We start from the raw sequence: 12,817 nt of genomic DNA, 5'->3' as shown, positions 1-12,817 counted from the left end.
ATTGTAACCTCGTAGCCTCGTACTGTCGACAGGGGATCGTTTAACTGTGACACAGTGGGTCATATCTCTATCTATGATCTATACAGAATACCCGACACGCTCGGAGCCTTGGGTTCCGCCCTTGAAGGCGACCCAAAAGCGGAGATGGGAAAATGAAGAGGAAAGATGACCTTGAGACAATGGTAGCACATTGTAACGAATAATCTCCGTCTCATGCTAGCACCTGGTAGGCTGCAGGCAGTGAATAGGGTGATAGAGTGGGGGGTAATGGGGACTGTATATGGTGGCTTAGTTCCCTGTGCATAGTCAATCCGGGGGCTAAAAGAGACCAGAGAAGGCTAGCAAAAGGAAGGCCTTTTATAGACGGTTACATCACCATACAGACAGGGGGGAAACAGCTGTTCACGACCTAAGTATGCAGGTTATTGTTCAATAATTTTCCCACCTGCTGTGGGTGGAAACTATTTCTGTCACTTGAGACACCGCCGTCATGTACATACCATAGGAAGCATGTCCAGCGGCACAGCATGCCGTTTATCTGTGCCAAATTTCAACAATGTCGATGTATTCTCGCGGAGAATTACTTCGCGAGTCCGGATCCCGGTCGAAGAAGGATATTATTATTTCTTGGCGTTGTTCATGCCCAACAGTTCCAATTTCCAGTTGTATGGCCCCTCGAGACAGTGGGACTCAATGGAAGCGAAACCACACATCAAAAATAAATCAAAGTCAAACTGGAACTAAACTAGATGATTCAGCTGAGGACCCAACGGTTGAAGAATTTGACAGAGAACGATGATCGGCATAAATCTGTGGGCGATCGATCCATGTGTGGGCAAATACCACCTGATCTATGATACATTTGAAGAGGCAAATACAGTAGTACTAAAAAAAAATCATTTTGTTTCCTCATATCAGGAATCTCCAAAAAAAAGCAATAACCCAAGCAAGAACGAGGCAAAGAGGCAGGAGATAGATCGCCTTCGCCATGAGGCACGCGCCGTGTGAACACCCGCAAAGATATTTCCCAATCCAAGTAATGGATATGCACAAAAATACACCTTGCCTCTAGTCTATTGGAAGGCTGAATTGGATTTGTCGAGGAAAGAAAAACAAAATCAGACGACAGAAAAACACCAAAAAGACATCGTAAAAATAGACAAATTATGCAAGTCAGCTTAGTTGCTGAGCCTTTAACCACCAAATTTCTTTCCAGCACCTCCTTTTTTTCCCTTGTTTTCATGTATGTGCGTGCGTGAGCGTGTGTGTGGCTTCCCTACACACCATGGTGGAGATCGGCCGGACCATCGGATCCTGTCATCATCGCCATATTATGATCCGACTGTGATGCATACCAGCCCGCATGTGTTGCATGTGTCGGTGCAAATGTCCCATTCCCGGGTGTTGTTCCCATGGAATCATAGAACGACCCATTGTTGACTGGGGGCAGGTTTGTACAGCCGATCACGGAGTCCATACCGTATCTCTGTAGAGCATTGTCGATTGGCGGGGCGAGGACAGGTGAAATGTAGGGTGGCATCATTTGAGGGTCCGGGTGAGGGTAATGACCGTCCATGGGGTAAGATTGCAGGGCCATTGGATGGTGGTGATAGATTTCATTTGGCTCGTCATGACTGGTATTGAGATGCCGTGTCTTCAATGCCTTTGAGGGATTCCCACCCTTGGCCTCTGTGCGCTGGCGCTGAGCGGCACGAGCATTTGCACCTAGTGACTTTCGTGTCGCACTCACTGACTTGCGGTATCGAGTGGTCGATTGGACGTGGTTACGGTGAATCGCCTCAGGTGTCAGGCGCCAAAAGTTCACTGACTTTTTGCCCGGGCCCGATTCTTCCTTGACGGCTTCAAATCCCTGCATGAAACTATTAGTACTTGTGTCAAAGGGAGAGGGGGTGGAAATGAAGCGACCATCAAAGTCGAAACTGATATCCAGGATCATAGAGCGGGGTACTTACTGCATTCATAGACAAATTATGCCGGATACTGTTTTGCCATCCTTTTGAACCCGAGCTTTTGGCCTTGTCCGTATTCTTCTCGAACCAATTGTAGATGTCCTGAAGAGGGAGCTTGTTGTCTTTGGCCTCCTTGAGAGCCCGGAAAATCAAATGAGAATACGGAGTTGGTCCAGGTCGATCTTCTCTATCATCCTCACTAGACTCCGGTGAAAGCTGGTCAACTATTTGAACAGTCATTGTTGGACTGGCGATAATCAAGGACTCTGGCGATTCGTAAGAGGAGATAGTCGACAGTGGTGATGGGGGAATGTGTTGCACTGCATGGACAGGCTGTAGGTGCGTGGAAAATTGACAAATTTCATCCCCTTTGAAGACAGGCAAGGACTGCAATTCTGTCCAATCTGAATGGCCTTTAAACTGCCTTGTTCCTTCGGACGTAGCTGAGCCCATGCATGGGTTAGCCATGGTGGAGTCGGGACGTGAATGGGTGTACAAAGTATCAACGTAAGCAGCTTGGCTGTGTTGATGAGGATAGTCATGATGTGCGTTGGCATCGTATTGGCCAGAGTCAACCACATAAGGATTGGGGAAGGTGGGTTGATGAAGGGGTGCCATGGTCATGGTCTGGTGAGATCTAAATCTCGACCAGTGCTCTGCCTGATGACCAGGGTTGTAAGGTTGGGGAGAATTGATGTGATAGATAGGGTCTAGAGAAGAAGACTCAGTTTGCTGTGCCGAGAAGGGATGTTCGCTTGCTCGGTCTATTGGCAAATGTGCCATCTGTAGACGAAGAGCATCGATCGAGTTATCCATCATCTCTCATCAAGTAACTTTGATAATGTTCTGAAGGAAGTGAAGAATTGGAAAAAGTGAGAAGAGAAAGACGGCAAAATGAGGATAAAAATACTAAGAAGAGAAGGTCTGCGTCAAAGGATAAAGACGACTGAAGAAGTACTGTAGAGAGCACAAAGTGAATCCCCAGCTGTCACCATTCAAGATTGGAGCTGTACACTTCAAGAAGCCACTTAGGCACGATCTTCTCTGCCAGCACATACAGTACGGCACATGCTCTTTTACCTGCAAACAGCCTTGAGATGCATTTTAATCCAAACAAAAGACGGTCTGGGCCAAATTCTTTTCATTTCTTTTTTTTCCCAGGGTTTTTTTGGATTTCTTTTTGAAAGGGATATGGAGCGACTAGTACTGCGTACGGAAAACGCCTCCCTATATGCCCAAGTTGTGAAACAATCCATAGCCTAGACAGCCAATGATTGCATAAAAGGACAAGGTGGCTGGATACTGGATCTAGTACCACTGGCATAGAGAGGGCCCTGGTGGGCAGCTGCAGTGAAAGTCATCTCTAGGTTGAAAAGCCAACTTTCTGGAAGTTAACCGCTAAATCGCCGCTGGCGCGGTTCTGGAAAAGGGCCCGCTTTGCCTGAATTTTGTCTAGCCCAGACGTTAATTTTCTTGTTTTTTTTTTCCTTTCCTGATCACAGGCTGCATACAGCGAGCCGGAAGACAGAATCATCCTGCACTCTGCAGGCCGGGATAGTGTCACCACAGCCTCCAACGTCTCCCGTTTCGCGAGAGAATACCCTAGTAAAAAAGGAATAAAAAAGAAAAGGAATAATAAAAACTGAGCCCAAGCGGTATTCATCGATACACTAGTTGCCCCCCAGATGTTCAAAGGGGAGCGTTGGTGAGATGTGAGGTATGGCCAGCGGTCAAATCAAGGTAGTTGGAACAAGCGTTTGATAGTCCCCCAATGTATCGAGTCCGGCAGAATAAGTGTTAAAACTTCGGGGGTAATGTTTCCAGCCCAATCAATCCGGGTTTGACTGGATTCATTGGGTGTCGAGCATCTGGAAAATACACCCCGAACGTTTCCTGCGTAGTAATCCACCTCTCCATCCCGAAATGACGCCCATGTGGAAAGTTGTTGCGCATGTGTTACTTTCGGTAATAGATCTGAGACAAGTTAGCGAAGTTTCTTGAACAGTAGAATTTGACCTACCCTCTTGAACTGGAAGTGAAGTTGAAGAATTCCCTAAAAAGAACAATTACGTCAGTGGAAAGGGCTTGTAGAGTTGCACGGCATAACTGACCTTGTCGAATGTACTCTTGAACCCCCTCTCACGCTTTGCACTATAATCCCATTCCTTGTCGACAATTCGGAAAGCAATGTCTTCGTACGGTGGTCCAGCCATAAAACGAATGAGACAGGTGTCTTCCTCGCCCGCTTCGGCCGTCGATTCACCACGCTTGCGACCGTTCTCACGTTCGATGCGATATGTTGGGGCCTTAGCTTTGTCGATCAAGTCGGGGTAAAAGATGTTGAACTTGTAACCCTGTACAACCTTAGGTGGTGGGTTATCATGGTCATAATGGGTTTGGTTGTACTTGTTCCATTCGTAACCCATTTGAACGCGATTGAAGTATCGGGGTTTTCTAGGTCGATGCTTACCAGCCCATTGGGGTTGCGATACTGTACTGACGGCCTCTTCGCCAGTGAAGATCTCCTCATTCTCGCTGACACCCTTGGCAAGTTCCCTTTCGTAAAGCGCTTTGGTCGCCTGTGAGAAGTCCTCGTTCGGGATAGAGGAGAACCTGGTGGATGTAGAGGCCGCGGGCGTGCTCGTAGATGCTGGGGTTGCCATTACCGTGGACTTATCATTAGCTCGCTGACGCAGTGGGACAAAGCCCATACGGAGAATTTTCTGACGTTCGCGGGCCTGTGTAATGAATTAGCATGTGGTCCGACAGCAGATGATGCAAGAGCACTTACCACTTGGTTAAGGAATGCAGACTCATCCATGATTTCCAAAACCTTGTCCTCGGGGCGAACTTGGAGCAATGGATCTGGATCCAGGCCTTCAAATTCAGCAGGGTTTGCGATATCGCCCGCAATGACGACAGGAGCAAGAGGCGCCAATTTTGCTCGAATTGATTCAGCTTCCTCCCTCTGTTGCTTTCTCAGATCACGGACACGCTCCTCTATGATGATTTGATAAACGTTCCTCAGTCTCGCCCTTGCCTTCCAGACTGTGAGACTACGAAGCAGTTCTTCCCAGTAGTCTGTATCGATTGGCTCATTCGAGTTCAGCTTTCTTCTCACTTGCACTTCGAGATTTTTTAGTTGTTCGTAGGTTTTCGGGCTCAAGAGCTTGTTGATATCTGCAGCTACAGAGCTTAGGGCACGTCCTTCGGGTGTAGAGGTCTTTTGACGGTCTCGGCAGATAACTTTCATCGTCTAAAGAATAACGGTGGTCAACATCATCCTTGAGTGGGATCCCAAAGAAACCTTACCTGCCAGAAATCGCGGTTCTGCGCATTTGTTTCAAGGCTCACAAACGTATCAATGTCCTTCTCCAAATCTTGTAGCTGGGTTTGTGACAGACCCTCAAACACGCCGTCTGGATCCACGACATCCAAATCGGAGTCTGCAATCTCATCATCTAGAGGATCGCGTGTAGGGTCGATAACACGGAGGGTGACCGTGAGCCAGTCGATAGGTTTTGCGCGACCTTCCTTCACGCGGATCTCTGCCTTCTTCTTGGCCTGCTTCAACACGAACACGTCCTCCTGCGCAACCCACTCGCGCACTTGCTGGTCTTCTTGGAGCAAGTTGAGGCGGACTTGATCGCGCATATTGCGCGGCTGCTGAGAGGGACCGGGTCTGGCATTATCCCAGTTGCGATCGGAGTCTTGTCGACCGCGCCATTCTCGATCGTCCCGACGGGGATGGTTCTGCTGGCGCTGCGAGTACGGAGATCGCGACCGGTCACGCCTCGAATCTGATCGGTCTGGAAGTCGTGAAGACATTGCGCTGTGAAAAGATTAAAGAGTAACAAAGACGCTTGAGGTCAGAAAGTCGGGAGATCTGCAGGAAAGTGACGCGGGCGGCAAACCTTCCCTGTGGGCCCCCAGGCAGCTATGACAACTTCCCCGTGAACATACACAACCACGTTCAACAATGCCTTCACCATGGCACCGGCTCTATCTGTCTCATGGAGGCCCGCCTCTGTTGCTCTTTCAATATATTTGGACTCATCAAGGCTATGAAATATACTTGACGGATCTTACCTATGTTTGGGCAGAACGGTTGTTCTATAAAGACATCGCTAAAAGAGCAGAGGAAGAGGCCACAACCATCGACCCTGGAGAGGATCCTGAGCAGCTCAAGGTCCTACTGGAGAAGATTGAGCAAGCTCTACAGAGGGGCAAAGAAAGTACAGTGTTAAGCAGTGGAACGCAAACCGACTCGCTTGAAATCACAACAACAAGCAAGCTACCAGCCCCGTTGAAGCCTCTTGTGTGGCCTTTGAAGCTTTCAAAAGAGCCCTTGTCCTCTGCAACAAGTCGTCTGTTGATACCACTGCTGAAAGAGGAGGTGGATAGGGAGTCACGTCAGCGCTCTTTGCTCGGTCAGATCAAACAGAAAGATTACGTGCTAAGCAAGTTGTTCGACAAGCTTGAATCTCTCGGTGCTGAACTGGGCTCTGTTTTTCCAAGCGCTGCTGGATTACGCACATCTCGCAAAGGCAGTACCCGGTCTGAGGCTGGAAGATTTGTGAGAGGCATTGCACCGTTTGACGAGGAGGCCTGGCTCGCTGATTTAGGATCATCCACTGGCACAGGATTTGGAAGCAACCTGTTCCAGGAGATGTCAGAATCAGGCAGTGTCGAGGAGTTGGAAAATATTAAGGAACAGGGTGAATGGTGGCGTCAACTGCAGCACCGCTCTCAGAAACATACAAGAGAGACAACTCCAGACCAAGAAGAAGCAGTCGCCTCGAGTCTCAATAAGCAAAATACAGCTGTTGAATCACAATATCATGAGGAAGGCGAATCGACGGCAAACAGTGATCTAGATGAATTTGAGGTATGTCAAACCTCATCCCTAATCCTCCTAACAGTATGATTGATTCTACTATCTAGCGACAAGAAACACCACCTCATCTAAAGCTTCCAAATGCCAAAGAATCGATTTCATCACCAATCCCAAAGTCCAAAAGGAAGAGTCCAACTCCACGAGCTCCGTCAGAAACAGACGAAGCTACGGCATCAGATACCGACTCTGAGCCTGAACCAGCACCAAAGTCAGCACTACAGAAAAACCGTATCCCAAGTAGTTCGCCGGAACCTGAGCCTGTCGCTCCAGCTTCATCTCCACCTAAAGCACGGGAAGCACCACAGAAGAAGCCAAGAGGCGGATTGGGTGTAATCGGCGGCAAGAAGAAGAAAGAACCAGAGCCAGCGCCAGAGCCAGAGCCAGATTCAACCCCTTCTCCCACATATCCCAAAGAAGAGTTAAAATCGCGAGATGAAGAAAACAATGGCCATCCTGGTTCAATATCCCCAGCGCCAGTCAAACCAAAACGCACCGGCAAACTGGGTATGATCGGTGGCAAAGCCAGAGCCAAAGCTAAACAACTATCCCAAGATGAGACACCTTCATCTACATCCCAGACAGTAGTCGCCTCACCTGAGAAAACATTACCCAACAAACCCAACCCTGCTCAGGATGGTAATACCCCCGAGCCAGCAGATCAGCAGACCATCAAGCGGGAAGAATCCCCCCTACCAAAACCAGCTGTCGGGAAAGCTAGCACCGCTCCCCCTGCGGAACCAGAAACAGAAGATCAGCGGGCATCTCGCAAACGCGAAGAATTGAAACGGCAGTTGGAGGCAAAAAGTAAAGCCCCCGCCAAGAAAAAGCGGCGCTTTTGATTCTGGGGGCATGATCTCGGAGGAAGTTCCCTGTTCACTGTGGTCAAATCAGTCTTGTGATCTTGCTAGTCATGCTCACGGGTACCATGATGAGGGCACTAAATTATGTCTTGGGTTTGGGACAGCATGAACCTATTTGAATTTGGAAGAATATCTGTTCAAGGTCCATCTAGCCGAACCAGTCATTTTATTATGTATCGCGATAGGGGAATCAATTCAGAAGTAAGATAGAGCGCCCGGCCATGACCCAGAATTGAAAAAAAAAGAAAGAAAGAGAAAAGCAAAAGAGGTAAAAAGCTAATACAAATACACCACAAAGAGGGGGCGACTGGGCACAAGTCAGGTCTATTCCTTGAAAGCAAGGCCCACACGAGTTTCCTGCTCTTGCTCAGTAGGCGTAACAAGCCTAACCCGCTTAGGTGACATAGCACCAGACGAAATAGGCGTCGGGGCAGCAGTAGTATTCGTCGACGTAACAGGCCCAGCGCCGCTTCCACCAGTAGCAGCAGCGACACCGGCAACGCCAAGCATACCGCGAACCTTCTCCACGGCTTTACTTTCACTTTTAGTCCAAGGATCCCGCTTGACGAGGCCAGCGCCAGCAGAGCGACTTGCGGAATCACGACGCTTGGACTCTGTCTGAATGGTTTGGCGGTTTACTTCGCGACGGGGACCGGGGCCGCAGTCGTGCATACAGCCTGCTGTTGCGCACCCGCCTTCGCTGATGGTTACGTCGCCCAGCCAGGTTGTTATGCAGGCTAGGTGGCCGCCGTGGCCACAGCCTTGGCACCAGGTCCAGATGGCGGAGCCTTTTGATCTGGGTGCTGAGAAAGGTGCGAAAGTCTCCATTTCCGAGTCCGAGACGGGTTCTGTGGGGACGGAGGATTGGGATGAGGTGTGGGAGAGGGTCTCGGAGTCTGGGTTTGGGCTCGAGAGGGTGGATGAGGTGGGCTGGGGTTGTGTTCGATCTGTCGCCCATTCTGGGGGAGGTTCAAGGCACATGCAGATGGAGCATGGTGCTTGAGGTGTGCTGCAGCGATAGCAGCGGGTATTGTCCTGTTTCGGATTCTCAAAGGGTCGTTGACAGGTGTAGCAATATACATTGATAAACGAGTCTGCCTGCGCGTAGTCGTACACAGCAGGGTAGGTTTCCACACAGGACAGACGGAGTTCTGCGGCTTCCAAATCCATTGAGTGCCGGATGAGGTGCTCATTATAGGTCTTGAAGACCATTTCACATTCTTCATACGGCAGGATTTCCTCGCAGTCTTGGAAAAGAACATGGAGCTTCTGTAGGAGATGGGCGGCTGTCTGGATATCAACAGAGCTACTGCTGCTGTGATAATAACGAACTGCTTCCTTCAGGATTGTTTCAATGCTCCACGGCTTCAAATCTGTCCCATCAGGCATAAGCGGAATCTTTACTCGTGAAAAATCGTCGTTTGCGGAATAAGGCGCGGTGGCCCTGTAATTTGAATCGCCAGGGAAGGTCATTTCTACCTGCGGTTCAAACGGGGTTGACTCCTTGATTAAAGGAGGAGGACTGGATGGGCGCTGGAGATGCAGTCGATCGGTGTCTAAGACCTCATTTTCGAAACTCTCGTCTTCGGATTCCTCGCGCGTAGAAGCTAGATTCGAACCTCTTCTCATCCCAGAAGATTGGCTAGCATCTGGCAACCTGGAAACATCAAGCTGCCCGGTAGATGAGTATGAAGCTGCGATAGATCTTGATGGATGCGAACTGTCTGTCGATGTAGAGAACATGGGGAAACTTTCTGAAGAATCGTGCCGTCCATATCGTTCAGTCGAGGGAGGCCGGTTGGATTCCATCGCTGACTCAAGAGTCAAGGGCTTCTTGGGGTATTGCCTGAAATCACGAATAGCTGCACGTTTGTCCTCTAGCTTTTGGTCATAGTCGTCTTCCGAGGTTTCCCGAGCAAAGTCTGTGTGACGATGCCGGCGCCAATCTGCATTGCCAGCAATGGCCCGAGGTGCAGACCGTTGCTCATTGTCCAACTCTTCCTGGGTTGGATCTCGACGGTGGTCTGGCAGAGCAACATCATCAATAGAAGATACTTGCACCTGGGGGTTGGGTTTATGACGAGCTTCGGTGTCTGACATCCCCCAACCGTTATGAGAACTCAGAACCGATGGTGGTAGAGGATCAATATCAATGGCCCTGTCATCTAATGATGGTATGTGAGAATCATCAGTGCTAGACCAGGAGTCCATAACTGGAGAATCTGGTAATGGTTTCGCTAGAGGGGTTGTCATGTTGGAGGTGCTTTCAACCTCGGGCACGGCTTCCATGACCCCTTTAAACAACCGACTTTTAGCCCTTTCGTGTCGGCCATCTTCGCGCGACCTGTCCAACAAAGAGCTGTCTTTGGATGTTCTGTCTCTCAGGCCGCCTTGGGCCGGTTGCGCTCTTGCTCGGCGCTGAAGCTCTTGGAGAATGGCAAATTTGACGATTCTCCAAGTCTGAGCCACCTTGATCAATGAGACCTCGTCAGCACACTCAGCATTCCGGTCTAGGGATTCGATCAAGGTGTTGAGAATATCAGCCTGTGTCCTTGTTTCTCGATACTCGTCCATCAATGGCGTGTAGTTGCTTGCTAGATACCGGAAAACTTCTGGGTCATTCGTAGCACCTGGGATCATGGCAATAGTTCCCAACTGACTGGGCGCAGGAGTCGCAATCTTAGCCAGGGCCTGATCAAGGGGCAGGACCTGAATGGAATCCACTGTCCCCGGTGAAGTACTCCCCAAGAACTTGGATGGTCGAGTTGTAGCCGATTTGGTATTTTGGTTATGAAGAGAAGTAGCTAAGGCTGCTTCATCAATGATATCATCGCCGGGACTTTGGCTCAACGATTTCTCATCGGTACTATCCTCGCCTTCCTCATGAAGTAGAAATTCGGCAGCATTGACTCCCAACGGGCGTCGCCTGGGCCGCTTCTGGGCAAAGGCAACGAATTCGCCATTAGGACTCCAGGCCACCGAGCACATCGGTCGGCGATTGATCACGGCTGGCGCATACCGTACATCTGTCTGCGTAAAGGCTCCGGCCTCACCGACGGTCCACAGGAGGTCTTTGGATCGCCACAGTAAATCCGATGCAGGGGAGTCGTATCGATCAAACTCACGGAATGGAACATGGGGGCGTCGAAGATCCCAGAGGTGGACACGGGGATCTTCTTTGTCGTAGGACGTGACGACTTGAGATGACTGCCATTCTCCCGAGGCAGGTGACTCGCCAACCCAAGAAGGAGGCCGCCATCGCACATTTGTGACCGCCTGGGGTGTTCGGAACTGGAACGCAGGTTTCTGCCGTCGCTCTGCAGACGAGGAGAAGTCCCACACTTTTACCTGGCGGTCTGTACCACCACTGACTATATGCTTGCCGTCGGGATGCCAGTCCACGGCGAAACATGGCCGATCGTGAGCGGCGATTCTCATCAACGGTGCATTGCCCTTGCGATAATCCCACATTTGAATGGCGCCGCTGTCCGAGGCGGTCGCGAACACAACTCCATCACTGGGAGACCATCGGACGTCCCGGATAGCATCGCTATTGCCCTGGTACACATGTTTGCTGCCGCACGTGGAACTGCCCCGATTCGCAGAGGCGGCGCGCAGATCCCACATTCGAATCGTGCCATCCTGACTGCCCGACAAGAGCCAAGATGGGAAATGGGGGTTGAAGGCGAGCCTATGAACCTGGCGGTTATGGCCTTGGAAGCGACATAGTTGGAGACCGGGTCGCTGCAGGTCGTAGACGACAATCCGACCATTTGCAACTGCAGTTGCGATTGTCCGGTCGAAGGTCCCATGTGACCATTTGACGTCCTTGACATTCAATTGATCTTTATGTGGCATCGACACACCAGCTTCATGATGGTTGGATGCATAACTGATGACGGCATTTCGAATATTGAATTCTTCCGAGGAGTGGTCGGGGGAGACGCGGATGGTTTTGAGTATCTCCTTGCCCGCAATGACCGCATGTGTCCGTTCCGGCGATATGTCCAAAGCCGTGATCGCGATCCCTGTTTTATGGGTCACCGTCTGCGGTTCTCCTGGTCTTTCTCGAAAACGCATTAGACATGATTCCATTGGCTGATCCCACTCACGCTCCCACTAGCCCCGATGACATCAAATCGCGCGTGGGGGAGGGGGGTGCTTGCAGGTCTAGAAGACATGGAATATCAGAGCGGTGAGAGACATACAGCGATTTCGATCTGATTGATCGGGGACCATCCGCACGACTGCTTTGTGGACTTGGAGGCCTCGAGCCAAAGAAGGGCGCGAACCTCGCAAAAGCACTGGCGGCCCGATTGGAGTACTTTTGTGGCGGCGGAGGGGGAGGGGGAGGGACCGGAGAACGCGAACCTGAAAGGTCCGACATCATTCAGTCGAGTCAGGCTCCATACTGGGCACACGACCAGAGAAGAAGCGGAGAGTTGGGAAGATCGTCAATTACGGGGCGGCGGTGAGAGGCGATCCCTGAGGCACCCATGCCTTAGTCTGGGTCGAATCGCTCCCATATCACGTCGAACACGTACCGAACCCATAGAACATTCTGACAAGGCACCATTCAGGTAGTTGTACTCCTCCCTCTCCTCCACTCAAAATCTAGATTGTCAAACGGTCTGCAAGACACGAAACACATGTTAAGAGCGGTCTAGATAGACAACACAGAACAGGAGGATTGGATTTGTCTTACTTCGATCGGGCTTGACCGGGGATTCGGGACGTGGGACAAGAAAGCACATGGGATCTGGAACGCCTCCAAGCTGTTCATGGCTTCGCTCTTCTGATCTATCCATTTCCGTCACGTTTGGCATGTCTGTCACTGCATGGCTGCCACTTGCGCCCACTGCGGCCACATTCGGTCATTGCTGTCGACCTCGGACGATACCGACATGTTAGGAGTCCCTCTGTGGATGGGTATGGAATTGATCAATCGTCATTGTGGTGGTTTTGGAGGCATTCGGACGATTTCAACTCCGACCATTGGGCCGCTGGTGAACCGATTGAGGTTTGGACTTGAGCAAACAAGAACTGTCTTGCAAACAAAAGAACCAAAGCCAGAGCCAACCGTTAGAACC

General features: G+C 50.4%; 4 protein-coding genes across 4 annotated transcripts; 1 reads left to right on the top strand and 3 right to left on the bottom strand.

The window, feature by feature from the left end:
• Positions 1-1,276: 1,276 nt before the first annotated feature.
• On the bottom strand, positions 1,277-2,594 carry N7511_010250 (forkhead box transcription factor; the record flags this gene model as incomplete). The annotated part of the gene is made up of 2 exons (XM_057132627.1): positions 1,277-1,870; positions 1,974-2,594. The coding sequence occupies 2 exons, from the start codon at positions 2,592-2,594 to the stop codon at positions 1,277-1,279; spliced, it is 1,215 nt and encodes a 404-aa protein (XP_056980615.1).
• Positions 2,595-3,926: 1,332 nt separating this feature from the next.
• On the bottom strand, positions 3,927-5,798 carry N7511_010249 (splicing factor cactin; the record flags this gene model as incomplete). Its single annotated transcript, XM_057132626.1, has 5 exons — positions 3,927-3,944; positions 3,991-4,023; positions 4,082-4,708; positions 4,762-5,226; positions 5,283-5,798. The coding sequence occupies 5 exons, from the start codon at positions 5,796-5,798 to the stop codon at positions 3,927-3,929; spliced, it is 1,659 nt and encodes a 552-aa protein (XP_056980614.1).
• Positions 5,799-5,949: 151 nt separating this feature from the next.
• On the top strand, positions 5,950-7,706 carry N7511_010248 (uncharacterized protein; the record flags this gene model as incomplete). The annotated part of the gene is made up of 2 exons (XM_057132625.1): positions 5,950-6,858; positions 6,915-7,706. The coding sequence occupies 2 exons, from the start codon at positions 5,950-5,952 to the stop codon at positions 7,704-7,706; spliced, it is 1,701 nt and encodes a 566-aa protein (XP_056980613.1).
• A 345-nt stretch (positions 7,707-8,051) lies between these two features.
• N7511_010247 (WD repeat protein) lies at positions 8,052-12,114 on the bottom strand (the record flags this gene model as incomplete). Its single annotated transcript, XM_057132624.1, has 2 exons — positions 8,052-11,790; positions 11,840-12,114. 2 exons carry the CDS (start codon positions 12,112-12,114, stop codon positions 8,052-8,054), a joined length of 4,014 nt encoding a protein of 1,337 aa, XP_056980612.1.
• Between the last annotated feature and the right edge of the window lie 703 nt (positions 12,115-12,817).

This window comes from Penicillium nucicola (assembly GCF_028828085.1).
Source record: "Penicillium nucicola strain IBT 29836 chromosome Unknown utg000010l, whole genome shotgun sequence".
Classification (NCBI taxonomy): domain Eukaryota; kingdom Fungi; phylum Ascomycota; class Eurotiomycetes; order Eurotiales; family Aspergillaceae; genus Penicillium; species Penicillium nucicola.
The sequence above is the reverse complement of the archived record's forward strand: the minus strand, read 5'-3'. Positions and strand labels throughout refer to the sequence as shown.